This window comes from Entelurus aequoreus, linkage group LG08 (assembly GCF_033978785.1).
Source record: "Entelurus aequoreus isolate RoL-2023_Sb linkage group LG08, RoL_Eaeq_v1.1, whole genome shotgun sequence".
In the NCBI taxonomy this organism is placed as follows: Eukaryota; Metazoa; Chordata; class Actinopteri; order Syngnathiformes; family Syngnathidae; genus Entelurus; species Entelurus aequoreus.
The window spans coordinates 44,853,900-44,876,678 of NC_084738.1; the positions used below are offsets into that span (position 1 = coordinate 44,853,900).

General features: G+C 40.7%; 1 protein-coding gene across 5 annotated transcripts; it reads left to right on the plus strand.

Moving 5' to 3' along the window:
* Positions 1-3,243: 3,243 nt before the first annotated feature.
* On the plus strand, positions 3,244-21,676 carry tpd52 (tumor protein D52). 5 transcript variants are annotated; one of them, XM_062056600.1, is made up of 7 exons: positions 3,244-3,442; positions 13,046-13,179; positions 15,668-15,816; positions 16,409-16,510; positions 17,101-17,142; positions 21,093-21,141; positions 21,267-21,676. In XM_062056600.1, exons 1-7 carry the CDS (start codon positions 3,259-3,261, stop codon positions 21,381-21,383), a joined length of 777 nt encoding a protein of 258 aa, XP_061912584.1. In that variant the 5' UTR covers positions 3,244-3,258; the 3' UTR covers positions 21,384-21,676. The 5 variants fall into 5 exon arrangements, with proteins under 5 accessions (XP_061912584.1, XP_061912585.1, XP_061912588.1 ...); XM_062056602.1 differs by lacking the exon at positions 3,244-3,442 and adding an exon at positions 7,978-8,297; XM_062056601.1 differs by lacking the exon at positions 17,101-17,142.
* The last annotated feature ends 1,103 nt before the right edge of the window (positions 21,677-22,779 follow it).

Consider the following 22,779-nt stretch of genomic DNA (forward strand, 5'->3'; position numbering starts at 1 on the left):
ACACCGTCCGTGCCCCTTTTTGTTCAATGTCAACAATATACATTAACAATTAACTAATAATATAAACAATTACTTAAATAAGGGACATGTGCAAGGATAATAAATAGTGCAATGGTGAATAAAGCAGAAAGGTGATGACGTGAACATGAGTTAGTACATTCACAGTGACGGATTAGGATGATGACTTGAACATGAGTTAGTACAGATTAAGACGATGACGTGAATATGAGTTAGTACATTCACAGTGACAGATTAAGATGATGACGTGAACATGAGTTAATACATTTAGAGTGACAGATTAAGACGATGACGTGAACATGAGTTAGTACATTCACAGTGACAGATTAAGATGACGTGAACATGAGTTAGTACATTCACAGTGACAGATTAAGACGATGACGTGAACATGAGTTAGTACATTCACAGTGACAGATTAAGATGACGTGAACATGAGTTAGTACATTCACAGTGACAGATTAAGATGACGTGAACATGAGTTAGTACATTCACAGTGACAGATTAAGACGATGACGTGAACATGAGTTAGTACATTCACAGTGACAGATTGAGATGACGTGAACATGAGTTAGTACATTCACAGTGACAGATTAAGATGATGACGTGAACATGGGTTAGTACATTTAGAGTGACGGATTAAGACGATGACATGAACATGAGTTAGTACATTCACAGTGACAGATTAAGATGATGACGTGAACATGAGTTAGTACATTCTAAGTGACAGATTAAGATGATGACGTAAACATGAGTTAGTACATTCACAGTGACAGATTAATATGATGATGTGAACATGAGTTAGTACATTTAGAGTGACGGATTAAGACGATGACGTGAACATGAGTTAGTACATTCACAGTGACAGATTAGTTCAATGCACATTACATTTTTGTTCAAAAAGTGGAACACCTGTCAGTGCTTTGTTGGGTAACTGCCCTGTCATGTTTTTATTACTTACATGTTTTCTTCCATGATTTATCCCTCCTGGATTAAAAGCACATTTGTGCATGTGTGGCAGATGCATTACTTAGACAAAGTGCCAGAAATGTGTCGCCAGCAAATTCGTAAGGATTTTAAGACATTTTGTGCTGCAGATGGGTTAATTGTGTCATAATTGTTTAATTATATCAACAATGGTAATTGATTAATCCAAAATTACTTAATTTTGACAATTCTAATTAAAACATATGCACTCATATATCATATACATATATACTCATATATCATATACTCATATCTTTCGTGATAGTTACTTAGCATAACTCAACTCAACATTTAATTTTCCAGACGGAACTCTCCTGAAGGAATCAATAAAGTACTATCTAACTATTCCAAAATGCTGTCGTGTGGTTAGGTATGTTGGTTATTTTTATAATCTGCCATATATTAGGTTTTGGATTTCGCCAAAAGCTTCCAAAATATCCTTTTGAAAGAGCGACAACAGGACTTGCATTCATGTGAACCAAATATACCAGACAATCTTTAACATAAGAAAAAAAAACTTTTTTTAGACAAAAAATACATTTTTAGATTCTTTTTTTCCAGCTCATTTACCAAAAGCATCCAAAATATTATTTTGCATTGTCTCTTTTTTATCCATTTCTTTGGTCTGTGCAAAATTCCCATTTGAAACTCTGTTTGGTGCATACCAAGGTTTTTCCTTGACCAAACTTCTAGGAAAGCAAACACACAAGAGTTAATTTTTAAATCCAACCGAACATGACCTAGTGTCAACACACCCTAAATTATTTTGATATTCTGTTATTTTTACCTGCTCAAATTTCACCAAAAGCTTCTAAAATACACTTTTATAGAGCACCCTGGCGGACTATATTGCATTTTTAAACCTCTAGACCAGTGATTCTCAATTTTTTTTCACCAAGTACTACTTCAGAAAAAACTTGGGCTCACAAAGTACTGCACCACATAATGACCAACATTAAACACAGTGGCGTAGTGGGCCTAAATATTCATTAAAAATAAGGCAGAGGTTTTATTTCACAAGTATATTTAATACTTTTGGCCACTGTAACATTACACACAGTTTGAACAGTTACACTGTGTCTGAATATTTGATTAAGTGATTATTTGGCGTACCACTACTGGTACACTTACCACAATTTGAGAATCACTGCTCGAGACCACATATTTTTCAGACTGTCCTACATTTGGGTCACCATGTTATATTTTTAAACTCTTGCTCTAGTACATACATGTGTTTTTCAAATAAAGTATGCTTAATTCAGGTCAAAAAATCCCCAAAATAAACAAATGCATCACTCACTATCCATGTGCGAGGTGAAACAGTACATCATACACCAAAGTGGAGCAAAGAATATGTGCTTTAAACGCTTTTTCTAACTGCTCAAATGAGATATTATAGTGGAGATGTTTTGTAAATTAAGCACAATTAAATGTTGCCAGTCATTTATTATCTGCTGTGCATATAGGAGTATGTATAGGAGATCACTAGAATACGATTAACAACACAATAGTTATGTTTTTATAGATGCAAGTAAAAAAAATTATGGAAAAATGAGGCAGTATCGTGCTTTATTGAATGCATATTGTGTTGAAATATGTTGTAATGCATAGTAATCTTCATTTTATTTATGTATTTTGTTTTTATTTTCCTATATTCTTCCCCTACACTAGAACACAAATGTCCCCCTCTAATGTTAGATGCAAAGTTGCGCCCTTGAATATGACGTACTGTTATGTTGCTGCACAGTACAGTACAGTACAGTACAGTATGTCCCTGCAGTTACGTTCAATCCCAGCAAGTGGCGGTCGTTCATGAGAACCTCTCACCGCCCCCTCTTCTGCCCCCACCTCTCGCCCCCTTCTGTAGTTTGTGATAGCTTGCATAGCAGGGGTGTAAAGTTTCAGTGCTGGCCAATTAAGGGCTTTGCACGCAGCGTGTGAACAGCAGTGGGGCTTTAGATAACATTAATAAATCTGCACGTTGACTGGAGGCTGTATTGCAAATGCTATTAAGAGCAAGGGTGCAAATATGTTATATAATACAACTATGGATGCACACAATGCAGGTAATGTGCGTATTTAGTAAAAGCCTAAAGTATTTTTTTTATATCGGATAAGTGTATATAATTTAAAAATCTTAAAAATGTGTAAGTTTTTGCACATCAATGTGGCATTTTATCGAAAAAATAAGATAAAAATGATGTTGACAGCCCTTACTTTGACACCCACGTGGTTGCCTGTTTACACTCGTACGTGATGACGTCACGAGTCAAGCCGCGCCCCTTACGTGGCCAACAGAATGGCAGCGCTGGACGGACAAGAAAGGAGAAGAGACCAGGAAGAGTTTACCGCATTTTGTGGCGCTCCAAGTCGTCTGGAACGTTCCAAATTACACCCGGAATCCACTCCTCAGACGCACAAATGATGGATGCGGACACAGGTAATCCAGTCCTTAGAGGCTTTTATCATCATAGGAATACCATTTAAAAACTAAATACAACTTCAGCTTTACGAGTGCGCTAGCAACCTAGCTTACTCTGCCCTACTATATTGCCTAAGCTAGCTCGAATGCATTTAAAGTGTATTTTGACCGAATATGTTGCCAGAATGTCTGCAAAGTGCTAGAACTAACACGGAAGTCGACATAAAAGAGGAAACGTTTGTCATCTTTAAAAAGTCCAAACATTTGGGTTAGTGCTTGTCTTGTGTTTGTCTAAGCAAACTGTCTAGTGGTCTATATTTGAACTTGTGAGTATTCAAACAGGCCAGGTTTTACATTTCAGCAGCAAGTGAATAAAGCAAAGGTGTGCTGCCTACCTGAGTTGTTAGTGTGTTGCTGCAATATCCCTTCAGCTTGCACCTGAAGGCAACGTGTGCAGCAATTGTGTTGCTACGAACAAATCAATGCAACAAAGTGGATACCTGTGTGTGTTAAATGCCTTCAATCAGGTTCTGTCAGTCAGAGATTTCACTATCCATATTCAATTGAGTGACTCACCATTAAGGTTAGCTGACAAGCTCTACAAACTAAAGAAAAAAACTAATCTTAAAATCATTCTTTTGTAGTTAATGCAGAGTGTAAAGCAGCGGTCCAGTTGCTTTGTGGCTCCTAAAGTCCATAGTTGAGTCACTTTATCTTGTATGTCCTCTGCAGTGGACATTTGTGTTGTGCATAACGAGGGAATTTTTCCCTGAAATGTGTAATTCTGAAAAGAGACCAAAAACACATTTGCTACTATTTGTGGCTGTAGTAGCAAGTGTCTGACATCTAACCCTTAAAATACTGTATGATGTTGAGATGCTCACCAAAAAAGACCAATGAAATGTGCTTTCAATGGCATGAATGAAAAAAATCAATTAATGTTAAAAAGAACAAAAGTTGTGCATTGACAGATCTTATTTCCTGCCACATTTCATTGTTTTGCAGTTAATGCAGAGTGTGAAGCAGCAATCCAGCTGCTTTGTAGCTCTTAAAGTGGTCAATATCTTGTACATTATGCAAGAAAACATAATTGTGCATGACATTAATCTACAAATGTGTGCTAGCAGACATCCAAGCATCAAAAATGAAGCTCAGACTCTCTCACATGTTTTTTCCGCCCTGGTGGACCGGCCCGAATGAGATTGATTATGAGCGTTCATTTTTGTCTTATTAGATTTCCACCGAGACTCACAGCGGATGCTTTCAAGCCGGGCTAGAGAGAGGAAACAGCACGGCAAGATCACATCAACAATGTTATCGTACTCTTCAGCATAGATTACCGATTTAATATGTTTCTTTGTGTACATCCAGCTGGTGTCATGTAAACAAAACACCGCCAAACAACACGGGCTGGGCCGCCATCCGGTCTCGTGATTCTCGTTGTCGGCGGTCGTCATGTGACAGGCTATGCTGCAAATATTAGGCTAATTGATCTGATGCTGTGCTTAATCAGGCCGGGCTCAAAGGGCCGTTTGTTCAACCAGCGGTGCCTCATGCGTTGTTCTCGGACAATTGAAGCCAGGAGATGAAATTAGTTTGGTCGATTGTTTTTTGCTGGAAATCCAGTATATGAGAAATCCACAGCTCTATTGGGATTGATAAGCACGAGTCTATTAAAGTCTATTAAATTAAAATGTCAACATTTTCAATTAAAAGCATGCATTTTATTGTATTAAGGTCCTGTGGGTCTGTTTTTGGGGTTATTTTGGACTCTTTCAGTCTACTCCAATTATTGAAACATTGTGTAGAGCTACAAAACAGTGAGGTTCCACCAGGCTGGAAAACATTGGTGTGTCTTTTGTGGTCCTGGGTAGACATTTCAGGGACCGCCATTTGGTTGGAATCCTTTTTAGCAGGTGATCTTTCTCTGTGGCTGCTGTGTTGGCCCTTAAGTCAAAGACTGTCCCAGTCTCGTGCAGAGTGCCCCAGGTTCAGTTTTTACCCTATACAGGCTTCCTCGCGGAGATATCAGAAAATGTAAAGGTATATCTTCAGTTATATATACTGTGTATATATATATATATATATATATATATATATATACTATGTATGTATATATATATACATACATACATACATACATACATAGTATTATATATATATATCCATCCATCCATCCATTTTCTACCGCTTATTCCCTTTGGGGTCGCGGGGGGTGCTGGAGCCTATCTCAGCTACAATCGGGCGGAAGGCGGGGTACACCCTGGACAAGTCGCCACCTCATCGCAGGGCCAACACAGATAGACAGACAACATTCACTCTCACATTCACACACTAGGGCCAATTTAGTGTTGCCAATCAACCTATCCCCAGGTGCATGTCTTTGGAGGTGGGAGGAAGCCGGAGTACCCGGAGGGAACCCACGCAGTCACGGGGAGAACATGCAAATATATATATATATTATACTGTATATATATATACTGTATATATATATGTATATATATATATATATATATATATATATATATAAGGATTGTCTGACTGAAGGTGACGGTGCGTTCCGTTTACCTTGGAAGTTGGAAGTCAGAGCTGGGAACGACGTCACAGCCGAGCTATTCACGTTCCAGTTGTCAGAAATCAAGATGGCCACATCCATGAAGGCTATTCTCGCATTTGCCTTATCGGAATATAGAATAACTTCTGGGCAAATATGTGCTCCTTCTGTAAGCTTGAAAAATGTTGGGGGGCTCCGGGCATCACTAATAAGCCGGAGTTCTTTGAATGCAAATTTCTGGCCGGGACATATGGTACAATACAATCAGCAAATAAGGAGGGAACTAGACCATTTAGTATTTCATACGTAATTAGTAAAACCTTAAGTGCACAGGTAGCCAGAGTGACTTCAAGATACAGTACAAAATATTATCCATTTGGGTCCTTCATGGTCAGGTGCCTGCATACTTGGCAGATCTTGTCTTTTCACTGCTGTTGGGTCACTGCGGTCTGCTGACCCTCCTTCGACAGTACTTGTTTACAAAATGAATAACTAAAGGTGATAAAGCCTTTGTGTCAGTTGCTCCTAAATGGTGGAATGTACTCCCATGTGAGCTGAAAACTGCTCCTCATGTGGTCTTTGTTAATAAAAACACATTTGCTCAAGCGTGCGTTCCAGTAATATTCCTGTAATATTACATTATTATGGAATATGTTTCTGTTGTTGTCTCATGCTAAATGCTGATGTTTGGTTGCACTCTTTGTATTTTAACAATGTGGATAACCTTTAGGAGGTGTCAAGTACCAACTTGTATAAACTGTGAGGTTTTCAGCTGATAAATTGGCAAAAAAGTTAGGTTGTTACTAGCATGTGTCAAGTACCAAGTTATATGACTCTAAAATGTGCAGCTAAAAAAGTTAGCATGATAATGTTAGCTGGATAGCATGCTAACAGCTTGTGTCATGTACCAAGTTATATGACTCTAAGGCAGGGGTGTCAAATGTACGGCCCGAGGGCCGGATCAGGCCCGCGAACAGGTTTTATCCGCCCCGTGGGATGAGTTTGCTAAGTATAAAAATTAACCTGAAATTTTTGAATGAAAGAAACAGCTGTTCTAAATGTGTCCACTGGATGTCACAATAGCAATTCTTTGTATCTTTGTAGATGATGCTACATATGTACAAAATAAACCACATGATGTTAGTACATCAGTCAAGGAAAATGATCAAACTACATAAAAAACATCCTGTAATTTATCTTGATAGATTGAAAATTAACACCAATGAGTTGACTGATGAACATTATCACATAATTTATTCAGAAAATACAAACAAAGATAACATACTATTAACCGCAACATGTAAGTGTAAAAAAAAAACCCTACAACATTATGATTTGTACATTTTCAGAATGTGCGTGTTCTATTTTTAAACGAAGATCTGAAGTTGTCTTTATTTTTAAATTATCGTGCCTTGATTTTACTTGGGAGTAGATTTTTCTCCATGTGGCCCCCGATCTAAAAGATCTTAGAGTCTAAGGTGTATTCCTTTAAAATTAGCGAAAAGAAGTTAGCATGCTAAGCATTCACAAAATACAATGTACTTATTTTAGATCAATCAGTAGCATGAGACAAATAATACATTATGTATTACTTAAACTTTTGTAAACCAACATGATCATGACATATTTGGGGTTCCATTTGTAATTTTCTTTGGGCGCTACAATTGGATGATGCCCAATGGGATGCGTAGCGGTCATGCTTTGTGGGGATTTGTCTTGATAACATCTCACTCTCAATTTTTTTTCCAATTTAAATTTCGGCATCCTGCTGTTTACATCCTTGAGAGCAGCTGACATATTAGGGATGCCTTTGCATCCTCACACACACGTTCATGCTCACTTTCACGCACACTGTCTTGCCTCTGTCGTCCCCCTGCCGACCCCCCCTCCTCCATTCCGGGTGACTAGCATTACCGCCGCTCCAAGATGGACAGGCCCGGCCCGGATTAGCGCTTGGCTGTAATCTGGGACACTGCAGATTACGCTTTTCATTTCATCGCCAAGCCCTGGGGGTCACGTGAGCGGGAGCCATCGGATGGATGGATGGATGGACGGACGACAGGGTTGGAAGCAGTAGCACATCATGTTGCATGTTAGTGTTGGAAAGAATGGACTGAAGAAGGAGCAGAAAGTCCAACATTCCGAAACGACGACGAGTCACATGCTCACAATCAGTAGAGGAGCGACCGGAGAAGATGGAACCCCTGGAGGAGTACCGCTCACCCTTTGACTTTGAGCAAGGCGTCAACGCCAGCTACATGTACCTGTCGCCCGCCTACAGCAACACGCCGCCAAGCTCGCCGGCCCTCCCGAGCCGAGGTAAAACGACGACCGGTTCAGTAGAAAAAGAAGAACGGCTTGTTTGTTGACCATCGCTGACCTAATCATGGCCTCTGTGTCTTCTAACAAAGACGCAAAGATTTAACTCATTCATCGGCTCATCAGCTGATGTTTGCGTAGCGCTAACAAACAGGAAGTGATGTGCCAAACTTCTGCCTTTACACTTGATACTTCTCCTTTTTGTGCGCTCTACCATGTTTTTTCCCTAAAGAATTGGGAGTGTTTGGAATGGTGTGGGAGTTTTGGCAGCATGCGTCTGTGTGGGGAAATCATGGTCACAATTTTCACTTTAAACCATTTTTTAATGTAGTGTGAACTTTGCCTCTCACATTTCCAACAGTAGCATATTAACTATCAAAAGTGGGTAGCATATTATGACCAAGTCCAGGGGCCTATTTAGTCATTTGGGGGCCGCAGGCAGGACTACTCATCGTGGCCCCGCGCATAACAAAAAACACGTAGTAATTTTTGACGAGTAGTGCTATTATTGTGAAGGCCGGAAGTGTGTGAGTGGTGGGTAAACTTGATGGTGGCCGTGTTTAAAGGAGAGGCGAGACTGTTGTTGACTTTAAAAAAGTGCATCTCAAGTTCCTGCTTGTCTTTCTGCTACTTCCTACTTCTGTTACAATAGTTGACCATTGCGAGCACTTTTATACTCGCATTTTTGTGATGAAAATCCTCAGTCTCCTTTGCATCCTGCACTGACAATAGCTCTTGCTGTGTAGATCAAGTACATTTGGTGTTACTTAAAAAAGTAGACACCTTGGGTTGTTTGAATAAAGACTGTTTTCTCCTTGCCTTCTCCTCTTCTTTCCTCCACTTAGGTAACGCCGCCTCAAATTATTTTTAAACCAGTTTGTTTTGGTACGTCTTTCTGAATTTAGTCTGCACATGCGTAGCCACATGATAATGTTTTCAAGCGCATGAATTAAGAAAAAAATCAATACCGTACTTCCAGGGCTATTCGAGTATTCAAGCCGCACTCACCAAATTTTTATTTATATATCCTAATTGTTTGCAAACGGTGCCTGTCACACGGCAGTAAAACAGCTTTTCAAACAAAAGAGAAATCATCGTCATCGACCCACTAGCTGCGGAAGCTAGCTCTCCAATCACCTAAACAGATTCAATAACGCCACTGTGACATTTTGGTGAATTTACCAAACTCACACTATTCTAACACAGACACTTGTAAATGTGTTAGCATATTTGCTAATGCTAACGAAGCTAGCTTAATTACATTACAATAGCACGTACAAATATGCATGAAAACACTTCTATAGACATCACACATGGGACGGTTTAGTAAGTATGAATTGTTTGTTATATTTTAAACAAATGTTGCTTGCATGGATGAAGAATCCTTCAGAACAGAAACACTACGGACAAATTTACTTTCGGCACAAAACAGGAAGTACATTGTCAACCCACAGTACCTTTGGTGAGCGTACTCGTCCAAAAGATGGCGCCATAGCAGAAACAATAACCCACCTTTTCAGTGTCTCTGTTGGTGTTCTATAAAAACGGTTTGTTGAATACAAAACATCATGGCCGTTAGCGAAGATCTATAAATTAGCCGCACCGTTTCATAAGCCGCAGGGTACAAAGCGTTGGAAAAAAGTAACTGCTTGTAGTCCGGAAAATACGGTCGGGTACTTGTTTTACATACAAATAAAATGCATTGTTTTTTTCTGAGATGGTTTGGGGCTCCGGTGGTAGGTCCACCCATGACCAAGTCTATAGAAGACGCTAGAGATGCGCGGATAGGCAATTATTTCATCCGCAACCGCATCACAAAAGTCGTCATCCACCCGCCATCCACCCGAACTAACATTTTATCAAAACCACAACCGCCCACCACCCACCCGTTATATATATAATATAGACGATGCAAGGCATTAGTGAGGTTAGAAAGCTTTTGCCTGTTAAAGAAAGGAGACTGATCCAATGCAGCAGAGACATTCAATGTGTGCCACGCATTAATATCTCTTGGCCACGCATTAGAGCAGGGGTGGGCAATTAATTTTTACCGGGGGCCGCATGAGCTACCCGAGCACTGCTGGAGGGCCACATCGACAATATTTCAATTAAATTTTGCTCAATATTATTTTTGATATATACCGTAAGATAAATAATAATAATAATAATAATAATAGTAATACTTCAACATAGTGTGTGTAACAGCATTCCATGACTAATATATATAAATTAACATTAATAATAAATGACAGTAAAATAAGCACACGTATGACTGAGGAGTCATAGTGTAACTTTGTGTGGTGTTTGAGTTGTCCGACTTTTTGTGTGGCCTTAAACGCACCAGTGGTTTAGTGCTATGCGTGTTGGTGACAGATGACAAGTTGCTTTTGGCCTGGTTTGTACGGCAGAAAATGACTAGTTTTTCGAGATAGAAGTTTTTTACTCATGTTTTTGGTGTGGTTATGGCCGAATATAAACAGTTTTGTTCAATAAAGTGATCGATATAATTCCTGTCCTCGAAGCATCTCGATAGACGTTACAATAATTGAACGGTGTTCAATTGAACGGTGTTGACGAACACCGTTAGGGCCGCTTGTTGTCACTGTCACTCAAAGTTGCATTGCAAAATTCCATAGAATAAATATGTTTATTTTGTTTAGAATTCAGATGGGATTTGATTTGGTGCGCGGCATATATTTGCTGTGCGCAGCGGACGCTTGAGCAGTGCGCAATTGCGCAGGCACGCACCTTAGGTGAGGGGACGTTGCTTTGCAGTTCATGTGTTGTTGAAAACACGCCATTCCTCATCAACTTTTCTCTTTTTGGCGTCTCGGGTGTAAACCGTGCATCACTTGTCGCTGCATGTGCACCTTCACTCGCAGGTTACACACGCCCATAAATAATACTTTTCAAAATAAAAGCTGCACAGTTGTATTGCGCGCAGGACATAGATGTTTTTTCAACTTTATTTTGTAATTGCAGTTGTTCACATTCACTCACAATCACGCATACGTCCACACGGAAGTAATACAAATAACGATTTTCAAAACAAAAGCAGCACCGTTGTATTGCACACTCGACATAGATACTTTTTTAAATTTATTTTGTAATTTATAATTGGCCTCACGCGGGCCGGACAGGGACGCACAAAGGGCTGGATGCGGCCCGCGGGCCGCAGAATGCCCAGGTCTGCATTAGAGGCTAAGAGATATTAATGCGTGATAATATTATTTATCATTATTATAATATTATTGTCATTTCCATTAAGAAAGTGTTGACTATTATTGTTATTTTTTTTCCCTGGTCTTTACTATTCCCTTTTTTAGTTTGTCGCGTACCACGTTTGCTGCCGGCGTTGCCATCTTTTTATTTTTTTCTTCGTCTTCTGTTGTGTTGTGGTGTGCTGTGTCACGCCAAATTTCCTCCCCCTACAAACCCCCCCCAATTACTTCCGTGGTCATGTTTCCTCTTACGTTATTGACAGCGATCGATAGCACTTCGGCTTTGACTGCCCGTCGCTGGAAGGATACTTCGTCTTTGACAGCTGCTGGAATCTGAAGAAATCGATTATTGGTTTTTTTTGTACAGGCGCGAAACAGGACAGTCGCGTGCAGGTTAAGGACCCCCGGCAACTTTGTGACTTTATTGGACGCAGCCCCGGAAGTAAATGGGGAGGAAGGTTTTTGTAGGGGGGAAGAAATTTGGCGTGACCGCTGCAGCAGTGCCTGATGAATAATTGCCTTTTTCAAAGAGTGCTGCTCGTTTTTCGTATGTGGGTAACAACATTTAACTATGTATATATATTTCCGAATTGGTTCAACCGCCACCCGCCCGAATCTATTTAAAATCTATTTTTTTCGTCATGCATCCGCCCGACCCGCGGATTATCCGCGGACTCCGCGGTTGTGTCTGCAAACCGCGCATCTCTAGAAGACGCTGAACTTCCTTAGCACTAGCTAGAAATGTGTGGAACTGCTCAGCTAGCTTCTTCTGCTTCAGCACCCCCAAATTACCCCATAACTGTATTTTATTGTGCACTTTTTCTTTACAAAAAAAGCTAACTTTACCTTTTCAAATAGCAGAATTAGCTTAGTTTTTTCTCAAGCTGTTGAAGCTGAAAGTGACTCTATCACACCTAGTGGGCCAAAGTAGTATTACACAAAACTTCATCGACTTTACTCAACACGAAAATATGTCATTTATCCATAAATCTTGCCTCGTAATCTGTCAATCAATTAGGAGTGGGACTCCACACTATAATTCAAATTTACATTTTTAAAGGGTTTGGGTAATTTGGGAAAGGGAATTTACTGTGGAAAAACAACCCATCAAACGTCTTTTGGACAACAAAGGTTAGAGCCGGTCCAACGTCAGCGACCTCTGACCCTTGGACAGCCCCAACAGCTTACTAAGAGTAAATATTTTTACAGCTTCAAACTTCGTGTCTTAGTCATCTGGCTTTCTCTGTGTCCCAATACTTTTGTCCTGAAAGTACATCTCCCAGGTGTAAAATTGGTGACCAAGAGAGTCCAACTAGATTGTGGAAATGCTTAACAGAAAATAATGGAAGCTATACAAATAGAGACCTACTCTTAGCTGTCCAAAAACTTCTCCATCTAGAAGGTTCTTGGTGTCATTGACGGTGATCCTGATTGCTTCAGTCCACTCCTCCATTATCTAACGGGCATCCTGTGAGCCGCCTTCCACCTCACCATCAAGTGTACATGATAGTGTTGTTTACCTTTCAGGTCACCAGCAGCAGCATCTTCTAGATCCTGTCGCAGAGGTAGGACAGGACGTGGCCATGAGCGTCGGGCCCCCGTCGCCTCCCCCCGCCATGACAGAGGAGGAGCGCCAGGATCTGCAAATAGAGCTACTGAAGGTGAGCGGCCCATGGAGTCACCTGGCTAATGTCCGTTATAAACAGTTCCCTACATTGCTACTATGCAGACTGCTGCGTTGTGAGTGGAGTAAAGTTCCCCCAGGATGGCTAACGTTAGCGTATCTATTGTGGAGACATCAGATCAATCTCTCTGTCACGTCTGTGCAAGAGAAAGGTGAAATAGTTCCAAAAATATCGTAAAATCGTGTATATTTTTCTACATTAGAGCCTGGTTTAAAGAGAACAGACATCATCGGATATTCGATCAATCTAAGTCTAATATAAGACAAATAACAAATTGTTTGAATGTATATATTTACATTACAGCTTGTTTTAAAGAGAACGGAGTGAGGTTCCACAGGCTGGCTAACAGAACTATGTAAGTATAAGAGAAATACAACATTTTGTGTCAGACAAACTATTAAAATATTATGAATCTACAATATTCAAGTGAATGGAGTGAGGTTTCCCAAAGGTGGATTATGTTAGTGTATTGATTGTCAGACATTAGATCAATTCTGCTGTAGTAGAAGTAGATTAAAGAAATAGTAATAGTTATACATATAGTATTGGAGTGAGGTTCCCCGGGCTGGCTAACATTAGTAGCCACATTAGCCAAATGCAAAATTTTCTGTCGGGACTATTATTATGTAACTAATGAATTACTGTATATTACACACTGGTTTTAAGTGAATGGAGTGAGGTTCACCCAGGCTGGCTAACGTTAGCATATCGACTCTAGGACATGAGACAAATCTTGCGATAGTATAAGACAAATGAAAAATAGTCCAGAAATATAGTTATGCTGTATATGTCTACAACACACCTTGGTTTAAAGTGAATGGAGTGATGTTCCTGAAAAATTACAGATTGTAGCCTATCGATTGTCAGACATCAGATCAATCCCGCTGTAGTGTAAGACAAGAAATAGATGAAATATATAGTAAAGTGGTATATATCTACAACCAACACCCCTAGTTTCAAGTGAATGGTTAAAATTAGTAACCACATGAGCCAAATACAACATTTTCTGTCAGACTAATATTCTATAACTAATGAATGTATATATATCTTCAATACACACTGGTTTCAAGTGAATGGAGTGAGGTTCCCCCGGCTGGCTAACATTAGCATATCGACTGTAGGACGTGAGACATATCTCGCTATAGTATAAGACAGCATGTGCGGCTGGGGAAGATTGTCTCGGACAGTCGAGCCACGAACACTGATACTCCTCAGGGCTGTGTTCTTTCCCCCTGGCTCTTCTCCCTGTATACGAACTGCTGCCCCTCCAGTCACCAGTCGGTAAAGCTGCTCAAGTTTGCGGATGACACCACCCTCATCGGGCTCATCTCGGATGGCGACGAGTACGCCTACAGGAGAGAGGTGGACCGGCTGGCGTCCTGGTGCAGCCTCAACAACCTGGAGCTGAACGCCCAGAAAACTGTGGAGATGATCTTGGACTTCAGGAAAGTCAGAGCCCCACCATCCCCCCTCACCCGGATTGACTCTCCCACCCCCGTCTCCATCGTGGACACCTTCCGTTTTTTGGGCACCACCATCACCCAGGACCTCAAGTGGGAGCCGACCATCAGCTCCCTCATCAAGAAGGCCCAACAGAGGATGTACTTCCTGCGGCAGCTGAAGAAACTGAAGGTGTCGACCGAGATGCTGGTGCTGTTCTACTCAGTCATCATCGAGTCCATCCTGACCTCCGCCATCATCGTGTGGTTCCCCGGCGCCACAGTCCGGGACAAGCATCGACTGCAGCGCATCGTACGTGCTGCTGAGAAGGTGATTGGCTGCAAGCTCTCATCCCTCCAGGACCTGTTCTCCTCCAGGACTAGGAGGCGTGTGGGTCGGATCACAGCTGACTCTTCTCACCCTGGACACAAACTATTCTCCCCTCTCCCCTCAGGCAGGAGACTACGCTCCATCCAGACACACACCTCCCGCCACCTGAACAGTTTTTTCCCCTCGGCCATCAGACACAAGATCTGATAGCTCAGTTACAGCTCATGTTATTCTATTCGGTGTTATATGTGTTTTATGTTGCACGATTGCGCCAAGTAAAATTCCTAATTTGTGAACCCGTTCTCAAACAATGACAATAAAAACTCTTCTGATTCTGATTTAGCACACCCTGATTATAAAAGGATTGATATGGAGTAGACATGTATCTGTGATGGTTCTCAGTGGATAGAATGAGGTTCCACATGTTAAAGAAGTTAGCATTCTCTCTCTGGACATGCACATTACTTAAACATCCCTGTTTTGTTGCACTTGTCTTGTGCATTTTTAAAAGTGAAGAGGGTTCGCTCGGAGCTTCCGGTTTTGGAAGTAACTCAAAATCGCTTTGTTTACTATTCTGTGGTTAGCGGCTAATTAGCGCATGCTTATAACGCAAGTCAATAAAAAGTGCACACATGAAGACTGGCTTACTGATAATTGTTGTTGGTTAATTAGAAGCTTGTAATTGTGTGTCCAGGTGGAGGAGGAGATCCAGACCCTGTCCCAGGTGCTGGCGGCTAAGGAGAGACAGCTGGCCGACATCAAGAGGAAGCTGGGAGTGACGCCTCTTAACGAGCTCAAGCACAACTTCACCAAGACCTGGCAGGAGGTCACCACCTCATCGGCGTACGTACCCACGCCTGCAAACAGGAAGTTCCATGCATCCATCCATCCATTTTCTACCGCTTATTCCCTTCGGGGTCGCGGGGGGCGCTGGAGCCTATCTCAGCTACAATCGGGCGGAAGGCGGGGTACACCCTGGACAAGTTGCCACCTCATCGCAGGGCCAACACAGATAGACAGACAACATTCACACTCACATTCACACACTAGGGCCAACTTAGTGTTTCCAATCAACCTATCCCCAGGTGCATGTCTTTGGAGGTGGGAGGAAGCCGGAGTACCCGGAGGGAACCCACGCAGTCACGGGGAGGACATGCAAACTCCACACAGAAAGATCCCGAGGCCGGGATTGAACTCACGACTACTCAGGACCTTCGTATTGTAATGTTAGCCAATCAGACGACAGCAATGGCTTTTATGGTCACGGTGGTTATTCGCGCCGGGCGAATATTACCTTCACTTCTTCTCGTCATTTCCTCGAGCACGAGGAAAGTATGGAGCGTCTCCCTGGCAGGAAATGAGCTGCCGTCTGACGCTTTGAGGCACATTTTCATCACATTGTTTGGACATCACCGTCTTCCTGTCTCCCTCTCAGCTACAAGAGGACGTCCGAGACGCTGTCGCACGCCAGTCTCAAAGCCACGGCGGCCTTTTCCAACGTGGGCTCGGTCATCAGCCGCAAGCTGGAGGACGTCAGGTGAGACAACTTGGAATGTCCTGCCTGTTAGCGCAGAGCAACAGTTAGCATGCTAGTTAGCGTCATCCTCATAACGCAGCCCTGCTAATTACCCTCTGCCTAAGCTAACGTACATCAGACCCCCTAAGTGGGGCTCTGTCTTGTCCCCCCGTGTGGATTAGCAAGATGCTAACAAGATTATCAGGCTCCTCTAAGCTCCTGATTGCTTAGAAATGCAACCTTGTGGATGAGTGGGTTGGGGTGCAAAAGGGGTCAGAGTGTGAGTGTGTATGTATGTGCGTGTGTGTGTGTGTGTGTGTAGGGTTCTCAAAATTAGATTGCCCCCTCCCCTTAAAGTACAAAGGATAAGCACACTCACTCACAATCAGACCTAATAGGATGTAGCAGGATCAACACTACTCAATGGTGTGTGTGTGTGTGTGTGTGTGTGTGTGTGTGTGTGTGTGTGTGTGTGTGTGTGTGTGTGTGTGTGTGTGTGTGTGTGTGTGTGTGTGTGTGTGTGCGTGCGCGTAGTAAAAGTGTACCTACGATGCTGCAATGACCACTAATCCCCCTCCCCAACTCTATTTTTTTTTAACGCTGCTGACTAGCAAGCGCTCTTTGCAGCACTCTGCTAGCATGCCTGTCATGAGGTAAGGTTGTCACTTATGTAGCCTTTTCTAATGTTTATTTGTCAGATTCTACTTTTCAAGTTGTATTTATTTTAATATTTATTTTAACATGATATACATAAATGCTTACAATGTTTTTCTAATTCTGCTGCAAAAATGCCATATAAAAAACATACATTGTAATCTACATGTAATCTATACTGTACATATATGTATATATTTTTAATAGTTTTTATTTTACAATTATATCATTTTGATTATACAAAACCAGTGAAGTTGGCACGTTTTGTAAATGGTAAATAAAAACAAAATAGAATGATTTGCAAATGCTTTTCAACCTATATTCAATTGAATAGACTGCAAAGACAAGATACTTAACGTTCGAACTGGAAAACTTTGTTATGATTTGCAAATATTAGCTCATTTGAAATTTCATCCAACACTTATTTGGAACATCCCACAGGTAAACAGGCTAATTGGGAACAGGTGGGTGCCATAATTGGGTATAAAAGCAGCTTCCATGAAATGCTCAGTCATTCACAAACAAGGATGGGGCGAGGGTCACCACTCTGTGAACAAATGCGTGAGCAAATTGTCAAACAGTTTAAGAACATTTCTCAACGAGCTATTGCAAGGAATTTAGGGATTTCACCATCTACGGTCCGTAATATCATCAAAAGGTTCAGAGAATCTGGAGAAATCACTCCCCGTAAGCAGCAAGGCTGAAAACCAACATTGAGTACCCGTGACCTTCGATCCCTCAGGTGGTTCTGCAGTATGTAACTGAGCTACTGTGTTGAACAATTTCCCTTGTGGATCATTAAGGTTGGTCTAAGTCTAAGTCTAAAGGATATCACCACATGGGCTCAGGAACACTTCAGAAACCCACTGTCAGTAACTCTAGTTTTTCGCTACATCTGTAAGTGCAAGTTAAAACTCTACTATGCAAAGCCAAAGCCATTTATCAACAACACCCAGAAACGCAGCCGGCTTCGCTGGGCCCGAGATCATCTAAGATGGACTGATACAAAGTGGAAAAGTGTTCTGTGGTCTGATGAGTCCACATTTCAAAATGTTTTTGGAAACTGTGGATGTCGTGTCCTCTGGACCAAAGAGGAAAAGAAACATCCGGATTGTTATAGGCGCAAAGTTCAAAAGCCAGCATTTGTGATGGTATGGGGGTGTATTAGTGCCCAAGACATGGGTAACTTACACATCTGTGAAGCCATTAATGCTGAAAAGGTACATACAGGTTTTGGAGCAACATATGTTGCCCTCCAAGCAACTTTATCATGGACGCCCCTCCTTATTTCAGCAAGACAATGCCAAGCCACGTGTTACGACAGCGTGGCTTCATAGTAAAAGAGTGCGGGTACTAGACTGGCCTGCCTGTAGTCCAGACCTGTCCACCTTTGAAAATGTGTGGCGCATTATGAAGCCTAAAATACCACAACGTAGACCCCCGGACTGTTGAACAACTTAAGCTGTACATCAAGCAAGAATGGGAAAGAATTCCACCTGAAAAGCTTCAAAAATGTGTCTCCTCAGTTCCCAAACGTTTACTGAGTGTTGTTAAAAGGAAAGGCCATGTAACACAGTGGTACAAATGCCCCTGTACCAACTTTTTTCAATGTGTTGCTGCCATTCAATTCTAAGTTAATGATTTGCAAAAAAAAAAAAGTTTCTCAGTTCGAACATTAAGTATCTTGTCTTTGCAGTCTATTCAATTGAATATAAGTTGAAAAGGATTTGCAAATCATTGTATTCTGTTTGTATTTACGAATTACATAACGTGCCAACTTCACTGGTTTTGGCTTTTGTAATTTAAGACACCACAAAAGTGCTTACAAGGTTTTTCAAAAATATATAACTCATATTTGAATCATACATTTAAAATGATTATTTACTGTATATACGTATATATATATATATATATATATATATATATATATATATATATATATATATATATATATATATATATATATATATATATATACGTATATATATATATATATACGTGTATTTGTTTTTTAAATTTAATTTTAAATATAAAAGTTGGATTCTAATTCTACTGCAAAAATACCATATAAAAAAACAAACATATAATTCATTTATTTAAAGGCCTACTGAAACCCACTACTACCGACCACGCAGTCTGATAGTTTATATATCAATGATGAAATCTTAACATTGCAACACATGCCAATACGGCCGGGTTAACTTATAAAGTGCAATTTTAAATTTCCCGCCACACTTCTGCGTGAAAACGTTTTATTATGCTGACGTATGCGTGTGACGTCACGAGGACAAGGGAAGTATTCGGAGCCCGAAAAATCCTATACACAAGGCTCTGTTTTCATTTCATAATTCCACAGTATTCTGGACATCTGTGTTGGTGAATCTTTTGCAATTTGTTTAATGAACAATGGAGGCTGGAAAGAAGAACGTTGTAGGTGGGATCTGTGTATTAGCGGCTGGCTGTAGCAACACAACAAGGAGGACTTTGTTGGATAGCAGACACTAGCGCCGGCGACCTCACCTTGACTTCCTACGTCTCCGGGCCGCCGACCGCATCGTCGATCGCTGGAACGCAGGTGAGCACGGTTGTTGATGAGCAGAGGAGGGCTGGCTGGCGTAGGTGGAGCGCTAATGTTTTTATCATAGCTCTGACGAGCTCCCGTTGCTAAGTTAGCGTCGTTAGCAACAGCATTGCTAGGCTTCGACAGGCGTCTAATACACATTAACCGTGTATTTACATGTCCAGTGTTTGGTTCGGTGTCTCCTGATAGTAGTATTGTTGAACTTCGGTCTATCCTTCCAGTCAGGTATTTATTTATTTAGTGTCTATCTGCATTTGAGACAGATGCTATCACGTTAGCTCATGCTAAAGAGCTTCGTCAATGTATTGTCGTGGAGATAAAAGTCACTGAATGTCCATTTCGCCTTCTCGACTCTCATTTTCAAGAGGATATAGTATCCGAGGTGGTTTAAAATACAAATCCGTGATCCACAATAGAAAAAGGAGAGAGTGTGGAATCCAATGAGCCAGCTTGTACCTAAGTTACGGTAAGAGCGAAAAAAGATATCTCTTGAACTGCATTCTAGTCCGTCACTCTAACGTTCCGCATCCACGAATCTTTCATCCTCGCTCAAATTAATGGGGTAAATCGTCGCTTTCTCGCTTCAAATATCTCTCGCTTCATTGTAAACAACGGGGAATTGTGAACAGCACTACCGCTTGTGACGTCACGCTACTTCCGGTAGGGGCACAGCTTTTTTTTATCAGCGCGCAAAAGTTGCGTACTTTATCGTCGATTTTCTCTATTAAATCCTTTCAGCAAAAATATGGCAATATCGGGAAATGATCAAGTTTGACACATAGAATGGATCTGCTATCCCTGTTTAAATTTTAAAAAATCATTTCAGTAGGCCTTTAATATTGGACATTTCTGTGGATGGTTGTATTTACTTTATTTATTCTGCTGCTTTAATTCTATTTATTTAATCTTTATCTGTTTTTGTTCTGTGATATGGATCTGAAATAAAGTGACAATATAAATATTAATATATGCAATATCAAAAATCTATTAAACCCATTAATTTTTCAATAGGGAGCCAAAAAAGTCATACGAATTATAATTAAAACATATTTAACCTATATCCATCCATTTCCTACCGCTTGTCTCTCTCGGGGTTGTGGGGGGTGCTGGAGCCTATCCCAGCTGTACTTGGGCGGAAGGCGGGGTACACCCTGGACAAGTGGCCACCTCATCACAAGGCCAACACATACAGACAACATTCATACTCACATTCACACCCATATATGTTCTACTATTTTATGTAACCTTAGAAATCATTTAAATGCAGGCAGCTTTCTTTTCAGCATACTTAAAAAAAAAGACTAGTTGTTGTACTACATCTCACCTGCTAGTCAGTGATTGACTGCTCACTTCGACTATTTTTTGCAGGAACGCTCCTTCTTTCAAGTCGTTTGGGGAGAAAGTGGAGACATGGAAGGTAAAAATGTTGTCCTATAATATGCAATATGTATCATAACATATCTTGTTGTCTTTACTTATTTGTTGCCTGTCCAATCAATTGCTTTCACAACATGTTTTTTTTGTTGTTTGTTGCTGTTCTAGACTGGCTTGAGGAGTCCGTCCAGTGGCGACGTCGGCGGCGAGCTAGAGAGCGGCGCCATTCCCGCTATGGATCCTCAACAGGAGGACAAGCCCAGCGAGGAAACGCCAATGCACTGAGACCAAACCCTAAATCCTAACCCCTCTTTGACATCACATGTTCATTGTTTACCTTTTTTATGTGCCAGCATCCTTCTGTTTGCTACCAAATAACTCTCTTTCGTTGCCAATCACCTTTATTTAAAGTCGTCTTAACACTTTTTTTTTTTCGTTTCCTTATGGAGCTACCACACCTTTATTTCCTCCCAACTAAACTACAGTTACATTCCACTGCCCACACACACACACACACACACACACACACACACACACACACACACACACACACACACACACACACACACACACACACAGTCAAGGTTGGGCCGTGCGAGTGTCCAATGTCAATATTTGTCCACCATTGTTGGCAGAGCTGCTGCTATGTTACAAACTACACTCTCTTTCATTAATGTGTCACTGTGAGTGTGTGACAAATGGTCCAAAAGTAAAGTAGAACATTTATAAACAAAATTAAATATGTCTTCTGTGCTTTTGAAAGTTTTTTTTTTTGTTTTCAAATGTGTATTATTATATTAAAATGCTTAATTAACCCCTTCAGATCGTTTGTTTTTATTAGAGGCACAATAATTGAATATTTTTTTAATGTTTAAATTAATACTGTATTTCCCTTTTTATTTTACTCTGACAAAAACTAGTTATTTCTTACAAAAGCAATTATGACTGCAGCTATTTCAAATTGAATTATTACCAAAATAAGCACACCATTTTGTGCCTGCTATTATGTTCAACCATATGTGCCGACACACCTGTGATGAGGGGGTGACTTGTCCAAGGTGTACACCACCTTCCGCCCAAGTGCAGCTGGGATAGGCTCCAGCACCCCTGCCTCCCAGAGGGGACCAGCGATAAAAAAAATGAATTTGCCAACAGAATTTATATTAGCTGGAATTTAATTTTTTTTTTTTTTTTAAATCAACGTTTTGGATGCAGTTCGCAGTTTGAACAGAAGAGGGCGGAAGTAATTTCAAAATAAAACGTTTGTACCTATTAAAGCTTTGACTAGTCCGGTTGCGGTTATTATCCATCCATCCATCCATCCATCAATTTTCAACCGCTTGTCCCTTTTTTGGGTCGCGGGGGGTGCTGGAGCCTATCTCAGCTGCATTTATACTACATTTAAAGCTGAGGGTTTTTTCCCCCCAAATATTCACATGCCATTATTATGTACAGGACTGTCTCAGAAAATTAGAATATTGTGATAAAGTTCTTTATTTTCTGTAATGCAATTAAAAAAGCAAAAATGTCATACATTCTGGATTCATTACACATCAACTGACATATTGCAAGCCTTTTATTATTTTAATATTGCTGATTATGGCATACAGCTTAAGAAAACTCAAAAATCATTTCTCAAAAAATTTGAATATCTTCTCAGACCAAGTAAAAAAAAAAGATT

Excerpts from the sequence above, each read along its gene's own strand:
- tpd52 (XM_062056600.1), top strand. The coding sequence starts at position 3,259 with ATGACGTCACGAGTCAAGCCGCGCCCCTTACGTGGCCAACAGAATGGC. Across the intron at positions 13,180-15,667 it reads TGCAAATAGAGCTACTGAAG|GTGGAGGAGGAGATCCAGAC; the intron begins GTGAGCGGCCCA and ends TTGTGTGTCCAG. Across the intron at positions 21,142-21,266 it reads AGAAAGTGGAGACATGGAAG|ACTGGCTTGAGGAGTCCGTC; the intron begins GTAAAAATGTTG and ends TTGCTGTTCTAG.